The sequence below is a fragment of the Penicillium daleae genome (genome assembly GCF_028827525.1).
Source record: "Penicillium daleae strain IBT 16125 chromosome Unknown utg000001l_segment0_segment0, whole genome shotgun sequence".
In the NCBI taxonomy this organism is placed as follows: Eukaryota; Fungi; Ascomycota; class Eurotiomycetes; order Eurotiales; family Aspergillaceae; genus Penicillium; species Penicillium daleae.
The window spans coordinates 2,973,457-3,001,071 of NW_026623149.1; the positions used below are offsets into that span (position 1 = coordinate 2,973,457).

General features: G+C 48.6%; 10 protein-coding genes across 10 annotated transcripts; 6 read left to right on the top strand and 4 right to left on the bottom strand.

Moving 5' to 3' along the window:
- Window positions 1-1,474: 1,474 nt before the first annotated feature.
- Window positions 1,475-3,256, bottom strand: N7458_000953 (cytochrome P450; the record flags this gene model as incomplete). The annotated part of the gene is made up of 3 exons (XM_056904347.1): window positions 1,475-1,895; window positions 1,966-3,032; window positions 3,098-3,256. The coding sequence occupies 3 exons, from the start codon at window positions 3,254-3,256 to the stop codon at window positions 1,475-1,477; spliced, it is 1,647 nt and encodes a 548-aa protein (XP_056772114.1).
- Window positions 3,257-4,937: 1,681 nt separating this feature from the next.
- N7458_000954 (thioesterase family protein) lies at window positions 4,938-6,087 on the top strand (the record flags this gene model as incomplete). Its single annotated transcript, XM_056904348.1, has 2 exons — window positions 4,938-5,046; window positions 5,105-6,087. 2 exons carry the CDS (start codon window positions 4,938-4,940, stop codon window positions 6,085-6,087), a joined length of 1,092 nt encoding a protein of 363 aa, XP_056772115.1.
- Window positions 6,088-7,503: 1,416 nt separating this feature from the next.
- On the top strand, window positions 7,504-7,956 carry N7458_000955 (uncharacterized protein; the record flags this gene model as incomplete). The annotated part of the gene is made up of 1 exon (XM_056904349.1): window positions 7,504-7,956. The coding sequence occupies one exon, from the start codon at window positions 7,504-7,506 to the stop codon at window positions 7,954-7,956; it is 453 nt and encodes a 150-aa protein (XP_056772116.1).
- Window positions 7,957-9,185: 1,229 nt separating this feature from the next.
- N7458_000956 (uncharacterized protein) lies at window positions 9,186-9,475 on the bottom strand (the record flags this gene model as incomplete). Its single annotated transcript, XM_056904350.1, has 2 exons — window positions 9,186-9,193; window positions 9,259-9,475. The coding sequence occupies 2 exons, from the start codon at window positions 9,473-9,475 to the stop codon at window positions 9,186-9,188; spliced, it is 225 nt and encodes a 74-aa protein (XP_056772117.1).
- A 4,402-nt stretch (window positions 9,476-13,877) lies between these two features.
- On the bottom strand, window positions 13,878-15,017 carry N7458_000957 (uncharacterized protein; the record flags this gene model as incomplete). Its single annotated transcript, XM_056904351.1, has 1 exon — window positions 13,878-15,017. One exon carries the CDS (start codon window positions 15,015-15,017, stop codon window positions 13,878-13,880), a length of 1,140 nt encoding a protein of 379 aa, XP_056772118.1.
- A 589-nt stretch (window positions 15,018-15,606) lies between these two features.
- Window positions 15,607-16,995, bottom strand: N7458_000958 (ATP-dependent DNA helicase; the record flags this gene model as incomplete). The annotated part of the gene is made up of 1 exon (XM_056904352.1): window positions 15,607-16,995. The coding sequence occupies one exon, from the start codon at window positions 16,993-16,995 to the stop codon at window positions 15,607-15,609; it is 1,389 nt and encodes a 462-aa protein (XP_056772119.1).
- A 166-nt stretch (window positions 16,996-17,161) lies between these two features.
- On the top strand, window positions 17,162-17,620 carry N7458_000959 (uncharacterized protein; the record flags this gene model as incomplete). The annotated part of the gene is made up of 2 exons (XM_056904353.1): window positions 17,162-17,434; window positions 17,495-17,620. The coding sequence occupies 2 exons, from the start codon at window positions 17,162-17,164 to the stop codon at window positions 17,618-17,620; spliced, it is 399 nt and encodes a 132-aa protein (XP_056772120.1).
- A 909-nt stretch (window positions 17,621-18,529) lies between these two features.
- On the top strand, window positions 18,530-19,011 carry N7458_000960 (cupin domain-containing protein; the record flags this gene model as incomplete). The annotated part of the gene is made up of 2 exons (XM_056904354.1): window positions 18,530-18,555; window positions 18,618-19,011. The coding sequence occupies 2 exons, from the start codon at window positions 18,530-18,532 to the stop codon at window positions 19,009-19,011; spliced, it is 420 nt and encodes a 139-aa protein (XP_056772121.1).
- A 2,429-nt stretch (window positions 19,012-21,440) lies between these two features.
- On the top strand, window positions 21,441-21,898 carry N7458_000961 (RNase H1/viroplasmin domain-containing protein; the record flags this gene model as incomplete). Its single annotated transcript, XM_056904355.1, has 2 exons — window positions 21,441-21,577; window positions 21,625-21,898. The coding sequence occupies 2 exons, from the start codon at window positions 21,441-21,443 to the stop codon at window positions 21,896-21,898; spliced, it is 411 nt and encodes a 136-aa protein (XP_056772122.1).
- A 3,427-nt stretch (window positions 21,899-25,325) lies between these two features.
- On the top strand, window positions 25,326-27,040 carry N7458_000962 (HNH endonuclease signature motif containing protein; the record flags this gene model as incomplete). Its single annotated transcript, XM_056904356.1, has 2 exons — window positions 25,326-25,761; window positions 25,818-27,040. 2 exons carry the CDS (start codon window positions 25,326-25,328, stop codon window positions 27,038-27,040), a joined length of 1,659 nt encoding a protein of 552 aa, XP_056772123.1.
- Between the last annotated feature and the right edge of the window lie 575 nt (window positions 27,041-27,615).

A 27,615-nucleotide genomic window follows, 5' to 3' on the forward strand; every position in this document is an offset into this window, starting at 1 on the left:
ACTAGCCTTCTAGCTAGATTTCCTACCTAGCTAATACAAAAAACTTGATTCGAATAGCATAGCTAGTTAGCTAGTTATTAGGCTTCGTAGTAATAGGCCTATAACGTGGTCGGCAAGCGAGCTGCGCATGTAAGCGAGCTGCGCAGCCAAAAACACATAGAAAATGCAAGATGCTATATCAACAACCACAAGATATTCTTACTTGATTTTTAGTGTACTAGCATTTCTCGGTGAACTAAGTATTATTTATCAAATTGAAGTTTGCCCTATTACTGGTCGACCATATTACCAAAAATTACACTGAATGTAGCAACCCAAATATATATGTCCCAAGCACGCTGCCTATAAATACTCCTGGACCTCATTAACATGCTAGACATACTATGTAGAGCATTAGCCTATAATAAGACTTTGAAATATGTTATTGTTGTTGAGATATTAGGATGTATTTTATCGCATTTACTATGTGTTTTTGGCTGCGCAGCTCGCTTGCCGACCACGTTAAGTTAGCCCTAGATAGCCAGATTGCTAAGGCTACTAAGATAGGCTAAGAAAGGATAGCCGAAAGTAGTATAGTCTACCCGCTAAACCTGGCCTTAGCATCCCCCATCAAAAAAATAATTCATATAACCCAGGCCCTGTAGGGTAACCCCCTTCGAGCTAGAAATCTAGTAATATTTTTTGATAGATAGCTAGATTAGGCTATCTTATTAAAAGATTTCGAAGAGCCGATCGGAAAATTCCATTATTTAGTAGAGAGAGGGGGGGGGGGGCGGGGAATTTAAACCTTAAATTTCCGTCCCCCCCCGGCGGCGGGGCATGGCCCGACTATGTTTAGGCTGTTGTTTAAGCCAGGCTTTTGCTCCAGCAAAAGAAGTGCCTTCCGAGATATTGCTCTACACATAGACAATATCGCCAGTAAGAATCATCCTACCGCAAACCCAACTCCACCTAAGAACGTGAGCTTAATGAACTTGCTAGGTAACAGTTCTCTAAGCTGGAAATTAAGGTATATGAACCAAAAAGGCTCATTGAATCATGTACAGTGCTTGCATCATCGGGTCTCGCTCAAGACATAGATACAAGATTGATCTAGACCCGGCATAATCAATATGTTAGATATCAACAATCCTCCAGCCCGACCACTCCGAAAACATTTACTGATTAATACACAATGGAAAGCTTACATTTACATGAAGGATCCTCAGGGCTTGGGATAATCTTTCGGGCTCGCCAACAAGAGCAAGTGATCTTCCAGCGCCCACGTTACGCAATAGACGATCAGTACCGACTTTAGTACTCGAATACACTCATTTGCACCAGGACAAAAGTCGATACTTTCATGGTAGAGTTACATGGTAGAGTTGGATGGGTCTTCGTTAATCTCAGGCAGACAAATGTGGCTCATTGCCGATAACGTAGACGACCTCAGTTAGGTCTGTTTGTTCAAGTGCTGGATTATAAATCAGAAAGGCTACTTGTGAACGGGCAACACGCGTTCGATAACCTTGGACGGTAAACCATCCTTGGGCTTCGCCGCGATGCCTTGTACCTGGTAAGCCGGGTCACCGTTCATAGTTCGCAAGGAATCTGGTGTTCCACACTGCTGCTTTATAAAGGCTGACCTCACGTTGAACTCGCGCAATGTAAGCACCATGACAATTTTCATCTCTAGTAATGCTAGCCCTTGACCTATACAGTTGCGAGGCCCCCTCTCGAAAGGGCGCCAGGCATCGGTGGAAATCGAATCTGATGCACCAGGTAGAAAGCGTTCGGGTCGAAACTCGTCGGGGTCCGCAAAGAGGTTCGCGGATCGTCCCATTGTGTGTGTGGCTATCATCATCATGTAGCTACCTTTCAAAGTATATTTTGTTCCATCATGAGTAAGTTCATATCTTTATCGGAGTCAGCAGAAAATTCAAAAGGATCCACGTTAGATATTCATGAAACAAGATTGATACTTACCCGTCACTAACAATTTTCGCTGGATGGCCAATAGGGTATAACCGGAGGACCTCCTTGATCACAGCAAGTGTATAGGGAAGTTGGTTCAAGAGCGTGGGGGTTTCTTTAATTTTTTGTGCCGTTTGGGATAAATCTGTCGAGAAGACCTGGTCATGTTCATGTTGTACCTTCCGGAGTACATCCGGGTGGCGCTCAATCATAAGATATATGTAGGAAATAGTGCTAGCTGTTGTATCATGACCTGCAAAGATGAAAGAACGCATATTATCAAGAACAACGCGATTCAGCTCGTGCTGGGGGATGATTGTCCGGCCATTTCGACCATTTTCTTCCAGTGCGTAGTCCAGAACAGGCTTTGAGGTTTTCGTTTCTGTCACGAGTTTCATCCGCATATCGATAACTTTGGAAAGATAATTGTCTACCTTGCGTCCATAGTACCAGTGTATGACTGGCCGAATCAGGTTCAGATTCGCAAATGGGTTCAGACTGCCGAAATTCGGTGTAGATAAGATGAGATGGCGCAGAGCTACCACAAATTCGTTCTCGGTAGTCTGGGACTTGAGCTTAACATCAAGGATTGCTTGTCCAATGATATCGATGGTGAGATTAATTACAGCATCCCAAAGTCTGAATGTTTCCCCAGTTTGCGCATATTGACGTAAGATATTGCAAAAGACAAGTGTTTCGTCCACGATTGCACCGGCAAGATCAATGATCTTACTAGGAGCAAAGCCTGGTGCAAAGATAGAACGTATTGCCTGCCATTCCTTACCTTCTGATAGTATAAGGCTTTTATGGCCGACAACATGAGAAATGATAGTTCCATTCACGGGATGTTTCGGTAGCACTGGTGCCTGTGTAACCTTCTTCGCTAGAATCGGATCTGCAATAACTAAAGTCTTGTCCGGGGCAAACGGGCGTAAGTCCACCGTAAAGAGCGACCCAAGGTTGTATTTATGTTGTAGCTGAGTAAACATAATGTGCGGTGAAATATCCTTTGGAAGGGATCGGGCAACCTCTCCCATCGCAAGTAGGTGACCAAAAACAGCATTGTGAGGTGGTTGAGGCTATCAAATCGCAGTAAGAGAGTGATTCCCTTCCAGTGCCGGTTAGGACAACTGCCATCACATACCAAGTCTAGGTATGAAAACCGGGCGCGCCTAATTCGAATGATAAAGTAACCAACGATGATCGCACAGCCGCAAATCCAAATAGACCAATCAGTGACAAAAAAAGCAGACTGACGATACAGTTGCTGCAAGTCGTTGCGGAAGTTGGTAAGTAGCGCCATGTTCACTTGGGAAGATGATGTTGGATTCACAGGTTGCAGCGATTTTTGTTGATATATGATTTAATATCATAGGGAAGATCGTTCACGGCCGCTTGAGATTGCCTAAAGATGTTACTGTAAGGGTTGAAAGGAGGCTATGCGGCGTCGCAAGTGCTCGAAAATCTTTTTGTAAAGGGAATTCTTGAAAGAAACTATTAATGTCTCGCAAAGTATGTGGGGGTACGGCCGTATGTACAATTATATGGACACAAAACAGGAATTGCTACAGACACCGCACATTTTACTACCAGCACGGCAGGTTAGTGTCGAGACATGGAGCGGTAACTTACCGCCAGGACAGGGGTTATACTGAGTGACCTACTTTCGTGTTCTGTATAGTAATTTAGTATCCTTGGCATTACGGTTCTCGTAACACCGTGTATCTTAACCATCTATGGGGTAGTTCAACCTGCCCCATGACAGTTCTTTTGTCAGAGCAAGCTAAAACAGTAACTATAAACTAGTATGCATTTAGTGGAGAAATCTACCAAGGGCAACCAATTGAGAAGGGTTGAAAGGATTGAATTGATTGAATAATTAAAAGTGTGGAAGGTGAGAGGGCATGTTAAATACCCTTCGAGCAAGGCCAAGTTACTGGGCAATGCCGAAATACCCGTGAGAGGCTTGACAAAGATGTCGAAGGATCCCAAGGTTACTTGTAGAAAAAGCATGGAGTTACAAAAAAGCAAAGAGAGATGGGGAGGTGGAACTGCCGAAACGAGTTAGCCGTAAGTATCGGCTCCATTTCCTTGACAGTAGCGTCTTGTATCCGTCATGAATGAGAATAACAAGCTTCCTATGTACATTACTGCAACATGAATGACTTAGACGATTCGGGTTTGCTGTAGTTAGTGTCGAGAGATATGGTCCACCGGTATCGTCCGGCTAGCTACTAGCCACATCTAGCTAGATCCGCCCGCTTACGCATATATTCATGTGCCCCTTTTCGTTTGTTACACAGAACAACCAGACACAACGAACCACAATCAATAGACAGATCCTTGATCCCATCCGCTCTGTCGCATACTAGTCTATACTGTTTTAGCTTGCTCTGACAGTTAGCTAAACGGGAATTGATACGGACACAACACGTTTTACTAACTAGCTGTCAGAGCAAGCTGATACAGTATAGACTAGTATGCATATTGGCGAATGAGATCAAGCGGAACCAGCATCAGATGAATAAGATGGTTGGTTAAGTAAATAGAAGATGCCCTGGGGTAAGTTGAAATATCCCTTGAATGTTTCTGGTACTTGGGGTTACGACAGCCAAGTTACCAGGAATACCAAGTTACTGTACAAATCATAAGGAAATGTGGGTCAATCTGTAATCCTCCTGTCCTAGCGGTAAGTTACCGCTCCATTTCTTCGACTGAAGCAAAAGACCTGATAACTAATGCAGAGGGACGTGCTTTTTTCTCTTTTCCCAAATCGTTTCGGCCGCAACGGCCGTAACTGTATCAATAGGAGGCTTTGCAATAATAGGCTAGAAACACCTTAATGGATGACGCAATGCACCCTACGGCCGTGTGAAAAGCGAGATAAAATCATCAACGGTAGGACTATCGAGTTTTACCATACCCTAGGATGTTTTCGAAACCCAGGTCTTTTACAATATCGTTCAATGAATTAGTCTCCAGTTATGGAGAAGCCTTCTCACTCAACGACATTTGAACAGGCGATCTGCGTTACGCCGGTGGACTCTCACACCTATTGGGCTTTCCTCGATGCAAATTGGTGTATGGGGAGTGGTAGGTTTTCATACTTGGTCAGGAAAAACTCAATAGCTGATCCAGTACTATATCGCAGTGCCGCACGGGGGATACACAGCAAGTATTCTATACAGGTTAGGAGCAACGCACTTCAAAAACACGCACTCTTCTCGATTTAGAACAATCCCTGAGCCTACCACACTCCAAATATCATTCTTGAATCGAACTAGTGTTGGCCCTGCGCTCCTTAAAGTTCAAGACATGAAGGTTGGGGGACGGATAAGCACAATTCATGTCACATTATCTCAGCTTCCTGACAGCCATCTGACAAAGGTTATGGACTTCAAACGCGATCATTCGCCCTTGACCAGACACAATAGCGAATTTGAGGTTAAATTGGCGGCATATATCACTGCTAGCCCTCCCGAGGCAGAAGGGGGACCGAGCATTGCAGGACCTTGGAGCCTCTATCCACCGCCAGCACCTGGCTCGCTCGCTGACGGTTCGATCAACTTTCCAGCGCTACTGGAGGACTGTGCCGATGGTCAATGGATGCGACATACGTTCTCACCTGTCCTGAAAGCAACAAAGCAATTGGAGATATATGGGCCTCGCTCCCAGCATCCAGCAACTCTTGGCAGCCGAATGAAACGTGCGGTCGATCAATGGGCAAGGTTCTGCCCTGAGGGACAAACAACGGCGCGATGGTCAAATGAGGCAGTCATGTTTCTAGTGGATATGTTCCCCGCAGCATCAGACCGGATGTGTGCGATGGAAATAAGCCGCCTCTCGTCCCTTGGATTACTGGGAGATACCGGTATGAAGGTCCGCTCTTTCGAAAAGGTTTTTTGGTATCCAACTGTGACAATGACCATTGATTTAAAAAGGAGGCTTCCACCGGAAGGAGTTGAATGGCTCCACAGCCGAGTGACCACAAAAATGGTCCGTGGAAGTCGTGGGGATCTAGACGTTGTAGTGCTGGACCAGCGCGGGGAGATTGTAGCTCTTGCAACACAGGTGGCGTTGGTAGTTGATGCATCTCGTAATTTTTCCAGAAGGTCCGTCATTGAAAAGCTATAGCCGGCGTGATCTAATTCAAAAATTGACGCGAATGAAAGCTCTCTCTCCTCCAATTATCAACCAATATATAAACCCGCGACCGCGGCGGGTGTTCATCGTGACTGTATAGGCAACTGAGGCACAATGAACTTTACCCGGTCCACCCGGGAACCAGATCAAGTGGCCATCAAGTGGCCATCGAGTACTTTGTATCTGAATAAAGACCACGTTAGGCCAGACACATCTTCAGCTCCTGCAATTCCCTATCTCCCGCGGCCGTCCACGCGCCCCTTTTGTTAGGTGACCGATTATGAGCCATTGTTTGCGACGATCCTCGTTGACAAGACCTAGAAGCTTTGTGGAAATCGCGTTTTAGTCTTTGACTCAGCTTTCAATTTCTGTGCGCCGATCCACTGATGATTAGAGTCATCAAGCATAACAGCAAAGATGGGTTGAATCAGAGAGACAAGATGGGTCCTATGTTATGTACCCCCACTCCTGTTGACCATTGTAAGACGACGGCACGATGAGACGATGATTATACGTCGTTACCCGTGTGCCTATTGTTATTGGCCTTTCCTCCTTCGGAACTAAGGCAGGGGAATTTTTCTAGTTGGCTTTCCCACCGAAAACTAAGATATTTCATTCATTACATCTAAATATCATATATTCCAGGGGGGGGGGGGGGGGGGTATCCGGTTCGTATACAGGAGTCGAGGATCGAGGTGACAATTTTAAAGAAATCGTCGTTGGCGGACACGATCCTTTATATCTTGTTCGGTAATGAGTCCTCCTTTGGTGTTTTGTCTGGCGGAGCCCTTCGCATAGCATCGAGCAGTTCTTGCTGCGTGACTGGAGGGAACTGAAGTTGTTGTCCGTGAAGGATTCGGTCGTTGTTGATATCGGAGAGATCTGCTTCTGGAGGCTGTGGGAAGAAGACCTCTCGTAGTACCTCCACCTTCTCCTGCATCTTTTCCGCGACTATTTCATCTCTTCCCTTAAGCGCTGGGATAATGCCACTGCTCACCTGACTCCGGTTACGGGGCCATTTCGCAGTTCTCCAGAGGCCCCGGGGCCCCTGGTTAACTGTGTCTTGAACCTATGAACGAAACCCTTTGCGGAGAGCCTTCGAAACGGATCCTTCCCTTGTCATTCCTCGCCAATCGGTATATTTCCCAGTCTTCTTCTGTGTGCGTGGTGGTGTATTGGCGTCGGAGTCGTCGCCTCGTTTTGACGGCATCACAGCATCCCGTTGTGAAGCCCTATACTGTGTATGCGGACGGACGGGGCCATGGCGTTGACTCGCCAATTCAAAAATACTAATTATATCGCTTATAATAGTAGCCATTGACCTCGCAGACCCTCTCTAATACCGCCAGCCTCTCTCCCGGTCCCGCATCACCCTTCTCATTCAACACGTGTCTACTACTTACCACTATGGCCGAATCCTATAAATCTATTGAATATCGTATCAAAATCGCTCTCCACGAATTAGAGAGTGTGGATAAGCCTAATGTCAAAGCGTGGGCGCGCTCTCATAACCTACCATATCAGCGGCTTCTGGCGCGCTACAAGGGCCGCCATTCTCGCTCTGAGCGCTCTCCTAGCGGTCGGAAGCTTGATGGAGCACAAGAATCTGCCCTCTGCCGATATATCGACATCCTTGATTCGATATATGCGCCTCCTTCTCGCCCAGAAATTGCTGCTGCTGCTAATGCTATCCTCGCTGCCGCCTACGCTGAAGCCACTGGCCAACCTACTAGCGATGCGACTGGCCAACCTGCTAGCAATACGACCGGTAGAAACCGACCAGTACCGGCACCGACTATCGGCGGCATGTGGTTAAACCGCTTCCTTAAGCGCCATCCTGAATACCTTATACGCCGCTAGAGAGCTATGGATATCGAGAGGAAGAAGTGCTTTTTGTAAGGGGCCGGTTACCGCCTGACAGATCCGAGTATGAATCAATCAATCAATCAATCAATCAATCAATCAATCAATCAATCAATCACCCGCCCGTCGTGCCAGGCCTAACCGCCGACCAGTTATTCATCCGGTTACCCAAGTATCAGGTCATCGTATGTCGCAAGTGCCAGTATGCCGTGCGGCCCACGGGGATCGTAGAGCATTTACGACGGGGTAACCACAATATCTTCCCGTCGTATGCCCGGCATGTGCAGGAGACTGTTGTTAATGTGGGATGGGTGGGTTCACGATCCCTAGCAGCTAGTTTTCCCCACGCATGTCCAGCGACCCATCGAGGGGTTAGCGACTTATACCGATAGTTTATTATGTACGGTGAACGAGAATTGTGGCATCTCATGGGGGTCGCTGGTATCGGCGAATACCAGCCATTTTTCAACCCAAATCCCTGTCATCTTTTTAGTGACACCATGCCCCAATAAACTCACCAGTTGGCCATTTTGGTCGGTCTTTGACGCTACGGAATTCAGAGCAATCCAGTCTAGAAAACTGTAAGCTTGGCGCGGTTGAAGTTGGTCTATTAATTTTGATGGGGTGCGACCGCAGACCCCACCGCGGGAGCTAGGGTATTTAGGGCAGCCCGTCAATGTAAGAGGGTGCTGTTTATCAGGACAGGGGCCTGTTAACTAGGTAAGGAGAAGAAGGTGTTTGGAGATAGAAGCGACCAAGTCGGATTGGAATAAGAAGAAGGATAAGAACAAGACTGATTCTTGGAGACCACCTGCATAGCTATTACGTACTAGTTAGGCTCTATCAGGTTATAAGATTCATCATTATCATCATCATCAGCGATAGCACGATACTACCTACCAGGACCAACGTTCGTAGAACGTTGTGACCCAATTTGAATAATACTTGTTATTCCCTCCAGAGAACTCTTAAGCAATCAAACAAACAGCGTTTACAACAGGTGTTGAAACTCTTAACTTCAAATCGCTTGATCAGAAACTGGCAATATAATATAGCAAAACAGCGTTTCCATTATGTGATCCAAGCCGAAGTCTTAAATATTCCGTCTAAATATGTATATCCATACAACTCACTTCCACGAAACATGATTCACTTGGCCCCTAAAGGTAGAAACTTAAGAAGTTTACATCACCGCACAGTATGAATCTCCATTATTTATAATACGCTCACGCCTCTAAAATATTGGATAGATGGTCAATATACTGCGAATATTAATTTTAACGGGTAACTTGTGCATACTGACCTCCACATATGTTGGTTCATCTTCAGGAGGGATGTCCTCTTCATTGCTACTTGGTGCCCAGCCAGGGACAGGCTCTTCCTTCCAATTGGATTCTGGGTTTTGTGCTGATTCCAGGGAGTGTAGGGGTTTTGCATCTTTAGGAGCACCTAGTGCCACTCCCGGCAGTAGTGCTGCGATAGAGGCGGAACAGGCAATAACATCCAGAATCTTCATAGTCTCTGTTGTATAGACCACGAGGGACCTAAACGAAGCTGATTGGGAAGGCTGCTCGTGTAATAGAATGAAAGGAATTGAATAGTAGTGAATTGGATACGCGACTTTAGCTGCTTCAGGGATAATAGACAATGAAAGTCGCAGATGGCAATTAGTAGCTGTTCACTGGGACGTAATATGGGCTATTTAAGTCTGACCCAGTGGCACATTTTTCAGCTTATTAAATTTACTGACGCGAATAGTCATAAGGAGGAAACTAAAAAGAGGGAGAAAAAAATAAGCCTGTTGATCCACATACGGCCGTAGTCCCAAACGTCTATTTAGAAGCGTGAGACGAGATATCACTATTTCAGCTATCACTCTGTTGATCTACATACGGCCGTAGTCCCAACCGTCTATTTAGAAGCGTGAGACGAGATATCACTATTTCAGCTATCACCCTGTTGATCTACATACGGCCGTAGTCCCAAACGTCTATTTAGAAGCGTGAGATGAGATATCACTACTTCAGCTATCACTCTGTTGATCTACATACGGCCGTAGCCCCAAACGTCGGTTTGGAAGCGTCTATTTGGAATTATGAGATGATATATCACTGTTTCAGCTATTTTTATATATTAAGAGCACGGTGTTAAATGCCGTGATATGATTAGTAAGTTCAAATAGCAAAGTCCAACACACCCACAGTGTACCTCAGTACGCTCTTTAAGATTGTAAGATATATTAACACAACAATTTTAAACCTCGGAGATTGAGCTTTGGCCCAAATGTGGACTTGCGAAGTTCACTTTTAATTGGATGTTCCTAGCTCAACAGGTGCCTTTAGCTTTAATACACATGAATGCTTGAATAGGGCGAAGCTATAGGCAGTTCCTATTAACTCCGGGCTCTAATGAAGCTGTTAGAATCGTCCGTTATTCCGTCTGAAACCTGGGTATAGCTCTTCAAATTTGGTATAATAATCATCCAGAAAGAGGGAAATAGTTTGCCCTTACGGCCGTGTTCCTGGCCCTAACTGTAAATTGGAATAAACCTTAGACCCACCACCTTTTTATGGTTGCCCTCGGCTATGTATTCAGGGGCACTTCTTATGCCAGAAAATGGTCATGCCAGAGATCTCAAGGCTTATAAGTATCCTGGAAGTCACTACACAAAATGAGAGGAACCCAAACCTCCCTAGGATATTTCCTAACTTAACGCTGTGAACTGCACTCTTCCTATTCTCTATACCTTTTAAGCCACTGAGGTCGTTGCCCGCCGCCTTCTATTCCCGAAAATGAAGTATTTCTTGGAGTATTTCGCAGCGGGAGCCATAACACTTACGACACTACTACAGCCCTGCCTTGCCAATTCGACCTCATGGAAAGACAATGGAATGAATGTTATCCCAATCACCCCGGGCGCAACCAGAACCAATGTGACGTATGGACCTTTCTATGTTGGCGCGAGAAAAATGTATCCCCATACACCACAACTCACCTATGAAAAACCGTGCAACGATTGCTATCTCACGATGATGGAAACGAGACTTGAAGATACCAACAGCAACTCACTTCACATGGATTCTGGCGTTTGGCTGCACCACCTCATGCAGTTTAATAACAATCAAACCGACCTTGTTTGCCCAAGTCTAAGTGGTCACTACTTCTATGGGTCGGGAAATGAGCGACCAGTGTGGAGGCTTAATGCTAATGGTGAATGGGGTTACTATGTACACCCTACCGACCAATGGGTAACTGCTGTTGAAATTATGAATGAGAGACCAAGCCCAGTTGATGTTCAGGTAACTGTAACCTATGAATGGGTGCCTGCATCTTCCGATGAAGGCAAAAGGTACAGGGATGCTGAGTTAATCTGGGTCAATATTGGGCCGCCATGTGGCGATGGCGAGGTTTCCGCCGAACCTGGCCGTACAACTTATATTTCAGATGTGTGGGTTTCAACAGTATCCGGGCCTATTCTTGAAGCCCGTGGGCATATGCATGATGGTGGACAAAATGTGACTCTCTATATCAATGGAGTACCTGTCTGCGAGTCTCAACAAACTTATGGGGGACGCCCTGGGTACTCATCTCCCAATGGAGTTCATTTGTCAGGAGCCGGGGCTTGCTACGAGGCAGGAGAAATTAGAAAGGGAGATAAACTACATATTGTTGCACAGTTTGATGAAGAAAGTCATCCAATCATGCAACATCATGGGCGGAAGGATAAGATTATGGCTGTCATGTTTATGTATGTTGGGATTAGTGGGATTGATGATTGATTGTCGAGTGCGAGAGAAGCAACATTTTGTACCTCTTTCTACGGGGTTTCTGGCGGTGTGTTGATATATTTAGTGCCATCATATCTAATAGATATGATTTCGGTTGTTCATGGTTATTGTAATCAATACTATAGGACGCCTCCCACAAGTATAGTAGAATTCTAAACCTAACCAGGGATTCTTGCGGCTAGCCAGTACATCTCATTAAAGGCACGGCCCCGGCCACCCACAAGCTTGGATGAACAGTTCGATTATATAATATATTTTTTTGTATTAGTTATAGCAAGTCTGTCGAGGTTGAGATAAGTAGGGTGTAACATCAAATAGTAGACAAAGGGGTTTGTCTCAGGCTAGGGAAAAGCATAGCCCCAAATTCTTGTCTACCGCGATAATATCTATCATATTGGTGCGAATAACTACGGAATGAACTCCAACAGCACAAACGTGCCTACGACAATCACCACCGGTCACGCAGCCTAGGTTAGGTTCGCCTAGTGCGAGAAATCTTTCACCCGAACACACAACCCGAATCTTGGCAGGAACGGTTATCCCATGAATCACTGTGGCGGAGTTGTTCAAATCCCGCCAGTTATCTAGGCCTTTATTGGAGCAGCTAGCTGAACAGTATTGTGGCCTGTACACTCCCTCGGGCTTAGTATGCCACACTAGCAAAAGAGGCCGCTCGGCCAAGCTGGAAGAAGATGATTTATATTATCTGCGTAATTTATAGTACAAGCTTTTGCAGAAAAGGGAACCAATAGCAGGATTACTTGCTCATAATATAGAGGGGCGTATGTACCCAAATTTACTTCTCCATCTTCCAGACCTTGGAAGATTCGACTTTGTGTGGTAGGTGCATAATCTCTCACGGTACAAACCATTTACTTGTCAATTTATTACAAGCTAGACTTCTACTCCTCGGATTTGGTTTAGGAGCTCCGGAATGGACGATTCGATTTCAAAGGGAACTGAGTCCGAATCTCGACCCAGCTGGCGCAAGATTACAACAGGGGAGGGGGTTGGGGGCAGCCTGGGCGGGCTACGGAGATCTCGAGCTTACGGCACAGCAATACTATCCATAGTTAACTCCATCATCCGGCCTGGGAAGGGGATGAAGCGGTGCAGTATGAGAAGTCGGAGGATGTACTTGAGCTTATGGACACGGCCGGTCTGGATCTATGGCTCGAACCAGGAACGATCACCCCCGACCAGGCAAGATGCCAAACGACGATCGACCTGGTCCTCGCTTCGGGTACCCTAGAGGAAAGAATGGTAGCGTGCGAGGTTAACCAGAGGATCCATGCGGATTCAGATCACTTACCGATATGCACGATACTCGACATAGCAACGTTAACTATGGAACTGACTAGACTACGCAACTGGAAAGCGATGGACAGGGCAAAGTTCGTCAAATTCGTGAAAATGAACCTTTCCGGAAAGGTGTGGATGTGCCTCGACCGGGATTAATGCATCGGGAGATCGACGACACAGTAGGACACTTACTTGATATCGTGCAGCGCGGTGTCGAAGAGTCAACGCCATGGCCCCGTCCGTCCGCATACACAGTATAGGGCTTCACAACGGGATGCTGTGATGCCGTCAAAACGAGGCGACGACTCCGACGCCAATACACCACCACGCACACAGAAGAAGACTGGGAAATATACCGATTGGCGAGGAATGACAAGGGAAGGATCCGTTTCGAAGGCTCTCCGCAAAGGGTTTCGTTCATAGGTTCAAGACACAGTTAACCAGGGGCCCCGGGGCCTCTGGAGAACTGCGAAATGGCCCCGTAACCGGAGTCAGGTGAGCAGTGGCATTATCCCAGCGCTTAAGGGAAGAGATGAAATAGTCGCGGAAAAGATGCAGGAGAAGGTGGAGGTACTACGAGAGGTCTTCTTCCCACAGCCTCCAGAAGCGGATCTCTCCGATATCAACAGTCTTAACCAACGTTCGGCACTCGCCGTATATCTATGTCAATCTTCCAACCTTGAACCATATCACCCAGTTCTCTATTCCACCCTTCTATACACCTAACTATTTTCTCAAAGCCCTCTCCTTCCCCTCCTGCCCTGCCATCTGCCGAAATACAACCTCCGTTACTGTAATCGCCCGCGATCCTGCTTCCCCAAACACATCTTATTCTTCTCTAAGCCATAACATATACCCGGCCTCGTCCTCCGCCACATGTCCGCCGCCGAGTTCATCAAGGTTCCCCGCAACCCAGCTCTTGTTCTGAAAGATCGCCCAGCAAGTAGGCATCACAAGATCTGCAAACTCGCACCCTCCGGCCCCCACCTGCTCACACAAAACCCGCGGGTTAAAACACCGGTAGCAACTACTATACCGTCCGAACCACCCCCCACGTCCTTGTCCGTGGGACTGTGCCTCCCGTTTCGCCTCGAAGAACCAAAACCGCTCCGGATTCACGCATCCTGCGAGCCCATGCCGTGCATGCCCGGCTTGCCCGGACCCCGCCCGGGGGAGGTGGTAGCAGATCATACATACTCCGCGCCACGTTTCCAGAGACGCTATATAGTCCGCCAATCCGCGTTCCTGCCCCTGTATCCGAGTCTGAAGTAGCTCCGCCCCAGCCTGTAAATCTCCTAGGTCATCATCCCCGTCCGTCTCCTCTAAACTCTGCCCATGTCCGTTAGACGGACTGGCAGGTAGCTGGACCGCACCAGCATCCCGACACCTATCGCACATTAGTGCCTCTCGCGTGCAAGGACTACCGTCACCATCGAGGAAACGCGATAGCTCCAACACCCGACAGCCACTGGCCCCGATGTAGCTCTGCATTGCCGCTTCAGCGCCGTCCAGTGGTCGTCCATTTCGGTCAGTTGTCGTGGCCTTCCACTGCGCGGGAATTAAAACGACCGATTGCCCTCCGCCTCCGTCCCGTCCAAGTCGTCCAACCTCCTGCGCAAAGTCGATACCACTCCACGGTACCCCGACATGCACTACCCACCGGACCGCCGGATGGTCGATACCCATGCCAAATGCAGACGTAGCCACGATATAAGACGGTTCTCCAGCTCGCCATTGCAGAAGGACCTCCGCCTTCTCCTCGACGCTGCCAGACTTAGAGTGGTACACCGGAGCATCGATCATCTGGGCAACCTCCTCCGCCACATCCTTAAGGCTGCAGTAGATAATAGCATGCGTACCAACCGCAGGACCTCTGATAACATCTTGGATTCCAGGGACAGCAAAATCACGAACAAAATCACGGTTCGGAGGGCAATGGCTGACGTGGAAATATATATCCCGCGGCATGGTAAGGCTGCGAACCATCCGCGTACCACGTAATAACATCGCCTGCTCGAATTCGGGCACCTAGATGGTGGCATTGTGCCCGTCAGAAATATCATTTGAACGGCCAATTTCCGGAGCACTTGCAGGAGCCCTATTGCAGTCCGATACGACACCGCCGTGATGGCGAGGTGACACTCGTCGAACACCACCCGGTCCAGTTCATTTGCGATTGGTAACCGAGTTAAGAAATCGCGGAATCGATGTTTCACGCCTGCTCAACCGCAACTATGATAAGTGGACAGGAATGTAGCCGATCTGGGTCAGAGTCTGCCTCCCACACGTGCGCCTCGATGTCAGCCTCTGCGCACCGCCGCCGCATCTCAGCCTTTAACACCACAAGGGGGAGGATGACCACCGTCGTTCCGGCACCAGGAAGCTGACAGGGGAGGAGATATAGCAAGCTCTTTCCCTCGCTGGTCCTCAGGATCGCTAAGACCTGGCCACTGCCCGCCAATATATACTCCATCGCCTGCTGCTGCCCACTGCTTCGATACTGGGCATTCCAGCCATACATCCGCTGGAGCACCTCCATCGCCTGGTCCATACGCCATCACCGCCGTGTCCGAGCAGGCGCCTCCCGTCGCGCGATGCGCCGTACAATCGGGCTCTCTAGCTCCTCATCCCGGCGTTGCTTACTCGGAGTAATAGATGCTCGAATCGAACTACTGCCGGGCACACTCCTACCACTGGCCGCCTCGTTCCGAGTGATGCTAGGACGACTACCTGGAGTCTGATCCCATTCTCCCCAGACCCACGGCGTTCGGGGTACGACTGCCTGATGTGGCTGGGTTGGTGCAGGCTGGAAATGGACCGGATCGCGCAAGAATCGGTGCCAGAGCTGACTAACGTGTCGGAACTCTTGGAGTCCAGTGCCCGTTAACCCGGCCCGAAAGTTCACCGTTCCTCCATAGACACGGTTACCGGTATAGGGGGGATGGCCGGCCTGCCAGTGGAGCCCGTCCGACATACTACCGAGCGCAGGATCTGCCTCCTCGTCATCTCCACCATCCTCGATCAGTAGATTCGCCTCGGCCCTCGCGAACTTCCGTCGTGCGATACCCACCGTGATTTGTCGCCAGCTCTGGACATGGATATGCTTCCCCAATGTGAGTTTCCCTGCATCAACAATGACCCGAGTCATCCCATCCGCTCCCAACAGATCAGGGCCCCGGGACCATAGGTAGTCAGAGATGCGCCGAGACCCTAGTGTCTCGTGCTGGAGGAACGTTCGGAATGGCTGAACGAGAGCGAGGTACTGGGTAACGAGCTTAGCGACCTGCGGGAGAAGGAAACGAACCGGCCATCGAGATGCATTATTTTGGTTTCGGGTCTTGTGGTAACTGAGGATAAATAGCATCTGCCCGTCAAGGAGAAATAGGTCCCGCGTGATCCAGGTAGTATTTCTCCACCGGAGCGCAATAAACTCCGTACGACGTCCCTGCTGGCCAGACCAAAGGAAAAACGGGACCATAAGCGCGCGCAGGAACCGCTGCACCGCATCCTCATACTGTTGCACGGCGTCTGCGCATACCTCCCACGTACCCGCTGCCGTCTGCGACCAGAGCGTGTGGAACAACGCCTGGGTCTTGCCTACCCGAGAGACCAGCCAGTCCTTAAGGGGGTCGAAATAGGATGCGTTCCGTGAGTCAGTCAGGAATGACCGACCCGGCGCGGTAGCATCCCAGTTATCGACTAGGAGTCCGAGGTCCAGACCAGGAATATCACACGCAGGGCTAGACCGGCCACTCAGGCATAGCTCTTGGTCAAAAATCCGCCGAGCTTCCGCAATCCCTTCAAAGATGATCCGATGAAGGTCTGATAGGTGGAAGATCACATCCAACCACACCAGTGTCTCTCCATCGGCATGCCAGCGGAATTGTGCCGGTGGAACTTCGGTCTGGCCAATCCGGAAATTCAACGACGGGGCCTTCCGTGTCATTTAACAACCACTGATCCCGAATTTCGACGATCATAGCACCAATGTCCGCATCCCGGTCATCCCTGGTCTCTGCTAATACCTGGGCAAGCACCACCATCTGACAGTCGTAGACTAATTGCGATAGAATCGATGTATAGTTCCCGATGAGCATCCACGCGCCTTGCTTATGGCTCCAGGACCGCACGGCAGCATACGACACAAGGACAAAATCGAACTTGCGATGGCGCACGGAGTGTTGGATATTAGCCAGGCTAAACTTGAGAACAGCCCGATCGAGCCGGTCATGGAAAGCCTCGATGTCCACCTCGTCGCGATCGGGATCTGTTCGACTGGTGAGTTCGCTCGCTGCCTCCGTCACCTCGCACCATGCTTCGAGCTGTCGGCTACTTGGCTGCAACAGCGTGTCCCGGAGATGGCCCTGCTCGACGACGCGGTCCCAGTAGCAGATCAGCCTCTGCTAGGTATCGATATATTTCCGACGAGACTGCTGGTTCTGTAGTTCGGTGATGGGATCCTGGGAGGTCTCCCTCCGCGTAAAAGTATTGAGCAGTCGTGCATTGCGCCGGCTGAGGCATCGGGCCTCTACTTTCTGGTCGTGCACAAGGACCGTCATCGTTTTCTCTAGAACCCGTCCGATACTCTCACAGATCAGGAATAACGACGGCTCTTCATGCTCCCGAGGGAGATAGTAGCTTGGACCGAGTTCTTTGAGCTCAAGCCCTAGGAGATGGATGTAAATGCCGGTACGCTTCACCCACGGTGTGAGCTCGGAGACGTGCCGTGCGGTCTCGACACAATCTCGTTGCGGCTGAGATTGACTCTGTTGATACCGTCCTATAATTTGATTCCATGCATTATCTGGAACAGGAGTGGGGGGAGACGGGATGTGGGTCGACGATGGAGCATTCTCTGGACTTCGCAGTTCAGCGACTCATTGTAACTTATCATGTGATTAGGGACTTTGACTCTTTCCGTTAACAGATCTATGCCGGAAAGGAGCTCGTGTATCTGATGCTTTCCCGTACAATAAATACATGTGCATTCATATCCATCGGGCCCCCAAAGAGAAAGGGGGCTACTGGCAATAGCTGCTATCAATTCAACCCGATCTAAGTACTCCTCAGAGAGAAAATTAATACGCCAATAACAATGCCGTTGTGCTTCGGGCTGCTTGCGCCGCTCTTCTTCCTGCAGAAAGAGACTTTTATAATCCAGGGAGCTGTTGTCGGTCATCGACTTCAACGGAAGCAACGGCTTAAGACAACTATGACGCCCCAACAGTGTCTAATCTAGGAGGCCGATGTTCGCAGATCACGGCCGCCGGGAAGAAGTAGTATTTTCCGAGAAATGTCGGATACCCGGTTAGCCTATCAGCAGCGCCCTTACTCGCAATACAATCATCCTCGCTGAGAGTAAATGTTGAATAGTTTGAGGTCCGAAGACATTACACATATATGGGCGCCCTACATCTTCGAACTATCCTTCGCTCATAACCCACCAAACCAACCAAGCCCATCACCTTCGTCCTGTCACAATGCAAGAGCCAGTCTACAACCCGGAGTAGGTCGTCCAAAGACCGCGCATCCAACCAGACCAGATAACTCACCGCATAACCTCACTAGATGCCCTATGGCAAAGACCACCATTACCTGTCAGTATCAACTGGTCAACTGTCCCGCAACAACCATCGCCGGCATGCTCGTCGAATATCCTCCGAACGGTGCCACACCTCCTCACCGCCACGGAGGCGCCTCGGTCTTCGCCTATGTCATCTATGGCTCTCTCTTGAACAAAATGAACAACGATCCGATGAAAGTGATTGACCAAGGTGGTTCCTGGTACGAGGCGCCAGGCTGTCACCATCGGATTAGTGCCAACGCCAGCGAGACCGAACCGGCAGTCTTCTTCGTCAATTTTGTGATTGACTGGGAGACGTTTGAGCGAGAGGGCCCATCGGCGCTGGTGCAATATGACGCGGAATATAAGGATGTCATTACACGCAAGATGCGGGGATAAAGTAGACTGTGGTCGGAGCCAATGTATATGCCAGGGCGTCCGAACCTCAATATTGGGTGACAATTCATCCTCAAATAGGCCAAGAACATGGCGAATGGTCGAATTCACCACCATGGAGCTCTGGCTCATTCCAATTGCCTAATTTGATGCTATCTTATCAGCCCTAGCATCGTCTCGCTCGGAACCTCGACTTTAATAGGAATAGGCCCGGCTTACGGTGTCAGATCTGCAATTGCGGCTTTGATCACCGGTAGATCTTTTAGGAAATCATGTATTGCCCCTGCGGCAATAAAAAGAAAATACTTGATCGGTTTTCCCGGGTTATTTTCAGTATTCTTGAAGGTAGCAAATAACTGACCTCTTGCAAATGTACGGGAGGGTCCGTAAAATATGGTAATATTTACAACCTCTTTCCGTAGACATTTATGGTCATGGGCGGGGTCAGGTGCCGGCGCTAAATGATTGGATCCTGACTTCTCTGTTACGTAGTTCCCCGCTTCTTCACACGTGAATAAGTTTTCAAACTGGAGGTTGTTAGGCGGCAAATCCTTGTAAACCGATGGTCATTGGTAGATCGTTCGCGCAACACCGCTCTCGAGGCTTAGAGGAAACACTCCAGGGTTAGGTCCCACTCCATATAAACAGTTGGCCCAAGGGCGGTCATTTTGCCAAAACTCACTTTTCTTAAAATCGCCCTTTGGTTACATCGGGCAACTGATCGCACAACCTTTTGTCCTTCATATCGACCATCGACATGACTCGTCGGAAGATAATGCCTCTCCCTGCTTCGCGACCTTCGGACGAAGACATAAATACACTTCGGATCGGGCTCAAAATGCTATCCCAAGCGAGAGCCGCCGAAGCCTGCATAGATAACAGCGAACGATCATTCAAAAACCTCGGCTATAGCCCGAGTCCTGATGAGCGCATTGTCTTTTTAAAACAAACCCTTCGCTCCCTTGACCAAATCTTTCCAATATTCCCCCACAGTCCGATGATGAAGTTGTTAGGGACAGCTGGTTGGAGATTGAATCAGTCAGATCAAGGATGCGATCGTGGCTCCAAAGCCTTGAGGACCCAAAAATGGCCCAGACAGATCAGGTTTAACTTGATCATACAAAGAGCTAAAGGGTAAGTTGTGCTTCAAAGGATAAAAAGATCGAAAAGAATAGAATTGACTCTGCGGTGGAAAACCCGATCATGTTTGACAGGTGACGACTTGACGCTATTCTTGCCAAGTGGGTCTCCTGGAGAAGGGAAGTGAATGCTTTTCGAGATCAGTCTGAAGGATTCGCCCGAGATGTGCAGGATCTCCATGTTAAAACAGTAGGCCAACCCTCATGCGAAGCATCCTACGGGACATTCTCGTGATAACTGCAGCTGGTCTATGGGTATATACTGACGCCGTCCAGGTCGGGGCGAGTAGGGAATTCAAGTCCCTAGTTGAATATTACTACACATAATTTGAGAAAGATTAATGTTCAGTCGCGAAACGCAGAGGGCTTGTGGACTGGGAGCTGGAGTTCGGAAGGATGTTGGTTTCGATAGGGACAGCACAGACCTCATGTCGGTAATTCTTGAAGATTGAGGGGAAAACGTCATTATCAGTCCTGTGCTCTTACTGCACTATATCAGGAGTGAATATTTGACCTGCATCAATGTGGTGGGAAACCGGATGTAGAGCTACTTGAATGCTCTGTTGTTAGGATATTGAACACTTGAATTATTTGATTGTTCAAGAGACCGCTAGGGCTTCTTGAAATCTGCAACACCTCAATAAAACCGCCCTCTCCTCCCCTTTCAATTGTCATGCTTTACTTTTTCAGCGCTTCATAGGGATTACGTTAAACAGGGTGTCCTTGCTTAACATGAGGGGGAGGGTGTCAAAAGTCCCAATTCTCGGAATGTCGGGAATCCCCGAGCGTAAAGAAAGATGTCACGACACAAATGAAACTAAACTATTTCGGGTGTATTTTACAGTACTCCTCCATTTCCTCGTCACCTCCCAAAGTCATGTGCGGAAGTTGCCCATTTATGCAGAGACACGTCAAGCCCCCTCCAAGGGCAGCGGTACGCGCTCAAAGATTTTTCTTGCAGCGAAGTAAAACCCCCGCCGGTACTCACAATTTCCATTTTATTTTGCATCCCAAGCTTTCGTGACAACCTACAGTACATCCATCATTCTGTTTGATGCTTCATACTAGCAATGGGTCCACCAGATCATCATGAAGGAAAACTTTACGTCATATATAAGGGGCGTGTTGACAGACCAGCCATATATTCTTCCTGGTAAACAAGACTTAGTTCTAGCACGAGTGATATGTTCGCTAATTACTGATTCGCTAAGGGGACATGTACATCCTAGGGTGACAGGTTTCGATGGCGCAGAACATGAAGATTTCAAGAGCCTCGAAGATGCGCGAAGTTCAATGAGACGAAAAGGATTTGAAGAATTTGACGAAGCTCTCAAATGTGAGGCAAGCGACGCAGCTACGCTGCAACCTCGAGGAAATTATTACTATGCTGTGGCAAATGGCCGAACTATCGGCGTTTTTAGAGATTGGAGGTACGCATCATGCTAAAGCAAATTAGGGAGTTAATAACGCGAAGTAGGGCAGTAGAGAAGTCAACCAGCGGATATAAGGACGCTTGTCACCAGCGTTTCAATACCGAGCGCGAGGCTAAAGATTTCATTGAAGACTGGAACGATGCATACGCTGATATATGGCGAAGGGAGATTAGAAAAGGGTTACACGGCGGATGGAAGGCAAAGAGCCTCAGGTTAAATCCGGCATCGGCCTTGGTCAAGATGGAAAACGAAGGAGATACGGTTGAAAGCTTGGTTTCGAATCTGAAGCGGCTAAATATGGAGGAGACCAAAGAGTAAACCCGTCTTTTGAGACGCTCAAGGCATCAGTATCGAGGCGAGAAGAACGTCACCCCATCAACACTTTTTAAAATGAAAAGCCCTAAATGCGCGTTACGTAGCCTGAATAGTCTCTGGCAAAGGACATGATCGCTTTGTTGCTTGTTCGTATAGCGCTGTCGGGATCAGGTTAGCTTGTGTTAGAGTGACGGGTCAAGAAGTTTCCTGATTCTGTCTATTTTACTGTTTATCATTACAAGGTTGATGATCGGGGAAAGTCACAAGACAAAGCTTTTTAATTTTCTCAATCAGAATAAGGCATCTGATTGGTCCAACGTATGGATGTTGGAAGGTTCACATATAACGAGTTGGTTTACTAGATAAGAACGAGCCTAGCTTGAGAATTGAATTACAAAGCCAGAGAGAGAGGAATAATCAAGTATCCTCAAGCTCGTGCTTGGTAGAAATTTATGTACAGGTATGTTATCTTGCAGCAACCATCACGCATACGTCTTGCATGAAACCTTGGTATCTACATTGTTGAAAATAGCACCTAATGCGCCACAGATCTTTATTCATCCTTGGTGAATACATGAGTTCTGAAGCAGATTTTCAACACTAGATCGTCAATGACAAGTCAAAGTGCATTACTTTCCGACAACGAATATAAAATTTCTCCCTCGAGCGTTCGCGCGTTGACAGTAGGATATGTGTCCCTTAAGTATCCGATACTGTCGGCTGTAAATCTTCTGATACTATACCCTAGCAGTGCCTTGCCAGATGTTGATTGCCAGATGTTGATCTATCTTCCTGGTCAAATTGTACTAAGGAAATGACCCGAAAATGTCTGTTGTACTGCACAAAACCACTTACCATGTCCCCCTCGGGCGGGTAAATCGTAGTAAATGGATTCTCCAAAGTAGTCTCGGTACTTGAACGTCTAATAAGTCTTACAATAGCTAGCTCAGGTTCAAAATCTATCTTTGATAGCTAACTACACGACGCAAGGTTTGACCAATGATAATGATACCTACATATATTAAACAGCACATGGGTGGGAAGCACATGGGCATAGATATTGGCTGTAATGGCGGGACAGGTCGTTGCAGCTGGCCGGGACAAAAAAGCGTGAAATGGTCGGCCGTTTCCGAAGAGACTATGGCGGTAGTAGGGTTCTCTTGACCCCAGAGTCCACATGTATAGCCAAGTCCAACCTGCGCCGCCAGGCTTGTATAGTATCTGGTTGACAAGCGATCGAGTCTCTAGTCAAGCTTCTCTACGAAGAGGAAGACTAACAGGCTTGAATCCACAGTTCATATGTCCCCATCAATTAAGACCAAGAAAGCGCAAAATGCTTCTAGGGCGCCTATCATCTGCCGTGTACGAATATCGCCACAATTTAATTTGTCCAGTCTCGTTACCTCAATTCATGGTCTCCAATTCTTGCATAATGAGTATTGCCGTCCAAACCTGCAGAACATCATCCTCAGCGGCAGGCCTCGACCCCATTCTCAGATCAAACCCCTTCTAACCTTGCGGCAAAATGAGTCCTGGCACCTGTAAAACAGTTTCCAATATCCCCAATATCTCTCGCCGTCAATATACGCCTTTTCAGCATACAAGCGGCTAAGAAGCCCACAGCGACAGCGAGGATTTTCCTCATGTATCCCCCGAGAATCATTCCAGCGAAACCGCTTGTAGCGGCCACACCGGTAGTAACCACGGCCCGCGTTCCCATTCTGCTTCGTTTTTCCGACGTACTCGATTTTCAGAGCCTTTTTACTACAACAGCGCTTCTCATTAGGCAAGTACAGTTCGTCCGCCATCTCGAAAAAGGTCCGATCCTAGCTTATGTCCGCTGCTCTCCCTTCATCATTAGACGAAGAGGAAGGTGAAAATAGCTACCTGGTCCCAAAAGTGCTGTGAGATGTCCGCGCACCAGGGAAGAAATCAGAAAGAAAGCGGGCGATGGTGCGCCCCTATATACTTGACCGACCATAAGTTGCCGTCACAGGTTCACACCTTGCCGGTTGCCTCTAGCAGGCTACATCCCACCTAAGTCACCCGTATCCCATTATAAAAGGTATTCAGACATCGGCATTGTTGTGCTGGCTCCACCTGTCCCTCCCAAGTAGCGATCGAAGGGATTTGGGGTCGGCTGATTCTGGGCAGCTGCCATATGTCCACATTTCTATGGCTGGGTGTGAGCCACCGGGCTTACTGCATATGCATTCGAAGGATTGACAGTGATAGGGGGTAGTAAATGAATGTTGACGGGTATGAATTGTAATTCATAGTGGAGTCTGGTGATCACCATGACGCGTTCGGCTCTGGGTCGGTGTTTTCACACAGGTAAGTATATCGTATATCAAAAGTAAAAGTGCCCTTAGGGAGGACATTTTAAGCCAGCACATGTAGGGAAACAACGTTGAAGGCGAGAGAATTGGACATCCGCTCCAGCATACTGTCAGTGCTGGTGGGAGAGCAGACAGACGCGTTCGGAGATGCTAACAGATGGGCAGGTTCCTACCTGTTGTGATATTGTGATATGAGGCTGGTGCAGATCAAGAACGGAGCCGTATTATTGGAATTAATTCCCAAGTACCTGGAACACTCTATACCCGTCTCGATTTGTGCGTTGGCATGGTCTCTTTGTATACTTAAGAAGTTGCTTTTCCCCTCATCCGAGTGATTCGAACCGCCTGCGGTTTTGTGTCGGAACAAGAAACAGCCCGTATGACTAAGAATGTCGCCCATGGAGCATTTTTAGTCTAGCGGTACTATGCCCTGTCTGTGTTCGACAGTTATGAGCCCGACTGTCGTTTCGCGCTATGCTTGCTAGAAGGTCACGGGTACGAACCCAGCCGAGGACAGGTCTTTTGAGGTGTTTTCTCTAAGCCATAAGAAAAATTCCGATGAGGGTGTAAAGGATCTCACCGCTCACAAAAATATGATGGCCAATGACCTAGCAGAGAAAGATCATGGATAGGGGCTAGAGTTCCAAGCATTCAGGATCCACCTCATATGAAAAAACAGCACACAACCACATGACATTCGCTGTATCCTGAGGGGGTGTGTCGGAACAAGAAACAGCCCGTATGACTAAGAACGTCGCCCATGGAGCATTTTTAGTCTAGCGGTACTATGCCCTGTCTGTGTTCGACATTTTGCGACCTCCGATCACGTGCACAAGTGCTGCCTCGCGCCGTGAGTGGCGTGATGTCCATTCGCGTCCACATGCGAAGTTTCAGTTGTTGGGCCAACCATCATAAGCCGGGACATCGGTGCGGGCAGCCAATAAGAATAGTGAACCATTTCGGATCAACACTAATCCGTCGCCCACTAAGCAGCGACACAATATCGTTATTTTGAGACTGCTAATATTACAGTGCCTTTCGAATCCTTCAAATCCGGCCCTTACGCTCTTGGTCTTGTCCATTTACCCAGGATGTCCAGTTCAGCTGTGACGCCGACGATGCGTACGCTCGGCTGGAACATCGAGCTCCTGGCGACGCGCGGGGACATCCTGTTTGCTGGCACGTTTCAACCCGACCAAAATTCATTTATTACTTTCCGCGACATCGTGGATGAGATGCGACTGTGTTTCGAGATCCCGCACGACGAATGGAACTCTATCAGCTGTACCGGCTCTGCGGATATCTGGGATGACGTCGCTTTCGGCGTGGTAGGCTTGATAAACATATCCGACGATCACCCTCCTATCCCGACATTTGTACATAGCAAGAATCTTGATCGCCCAGTCCCAGCCCTTTCACAAGGGACATCGCAGATGCCAGACGATCGGCCGGTAATTCAGTACCGTGTGTTTATCCACCGGGGGTGCACCCTGTCGACTGACCACCCAGTGGACGCTCATTTCATCGGTTGGTACACGCGCTGCACTATGTGCGTGACGGCTTATCGCTAACCATACCCATAGCTGGCTGTGCAAAGCACATCTCCAAACCAGTCCGTCGCGTAGAACCACGCTACCTACCGCCGAAGAAGCCCTCTGCTGACCCACGATTCGCGGCATACCCTCTTCGAAAGACCGCACGGGTACGGAAAGGCTCTCGATCACCCTCGAAACGTTCAACGTCTGGTTCTGTATCCCCGAGTAAGGACTCGGAGAGCGGCCAGCCTTCGGTCGAAGAAGACGATCTCCCCGACATGGTTACGCCTCCCCAAGAAAACATCCAGGCCGAACGCGCCAAACGCGTCATTGCCAGATTCCGAGATTCATGTCTCGCATCAGCTCGCCAGTGTGCGGTCTCGGGCATGGGGCGGTCATGGTACGCCAATCCGACGATCGGCCCTGCATTACACGCATGCCATATTGTGCCACAGCAGCATTACCATTTATATCCCGACCCGGAAGCGGTTCCCGGCGAAGTACAACCTCAGAGCGCAATGTCCAGTAACCGTCGCTTGATGCAGGCCTGGGAAAATACATGGGATCCGACTAATGGGATTCTTCTCTTAAGCCACCTCCATGAACTTTTCGATGCCCGGCTATTTTCCATACACCCCAAGACCCTGCAGATACGAGTTTTCATGCCGTATGATGTCCTTCTTGGGTATCATGGGGCTGTCGCCAAAGTGCCTAGGTCTGTAGATCGGGCTGCCCTGCGGCATCACTACGAGATGTCCTGTATTGAGAACATGGCTGCCAAGATGGCTTTTGTAGAGCCAATGCCATGGTCGGAGAGTGCAACGACATCTGGCAAGGATACACCACTCGATCCACGAAGCAAGCTGACCAAACTATCAAGTATAAATATGTTGGAGTCAACTTCAGTGTCAAGGAACCCAGACAGTCAGGCTGGTCAAAATATTTCCGGTGATCCACCTAAGCGGGCTCAAGATGGACAGTTTTGGGAAGAGCAGCACCACTCTGAGTCACCAGATGATTCATTTTCAGACGACGATAGCTATCCTTTCTCTGCAAGGACAAAGACGGACGACTGGAAACTGCGCGAAGTTGAAGCACTTGGCTTTGATTCACGCAAACGTAAAAGATCGTGCTCTGTGGACGAACCTTTTATCGTCCAATATGATCAATACATGGCACCTGTTAATGCAGAGGAGTTTCTAGCTGATGTTAGCTGGGAGTTGAACAAGTTTGCGAGACGTTCGTATCAGACCGAAAGGCCTAGAGGTTGATAGAGGGGAAGCATGGATCTCTCCAGAGCGCGTACAACATGGTGCTCTCCTGTTATTTGCGGCACGAGCGATTGACATCCTGTGGTTGGGATTAAAGATCAACGGTGAGCCCTCACGCCGAGCAGTCAGAAAATCGCAACTCGGTGTGTGGTGGTTGATAGCTGTTGCTGTCGCTTGGGTTAGTTTTTCCACTCTGCATTGCTCGTCCGACTCCTTTGAAACACTTCTGTCTCCAATCCTTCTGCCACGAGCTTTCCCGACACCTTGCTAATCGCAAGACCACTCAGCCCCTCCATTCCTGACATATCACTGAAGCCTGGACAGAAAAATTCCACTCACTGCGGCCGGGGTTTGGCCCGTCTTTGAGAGTGGGATCCTCGAAGACCTCCACTCTGCATAGAAGGCATATTTCAAAGTGGCCAGCGTTGACATGCTTTTTGTCTGCCCTTGGGGCTGGGATGCGGTTGGCAGTCAGCGCGATTGGCCGCCGAACCACGGGATGAAACGAGCCCGGACGTGGTGCTCACGGCGTAAGGATACATGGATACCGACCCACTGGAGCCTGGCACCCAGGA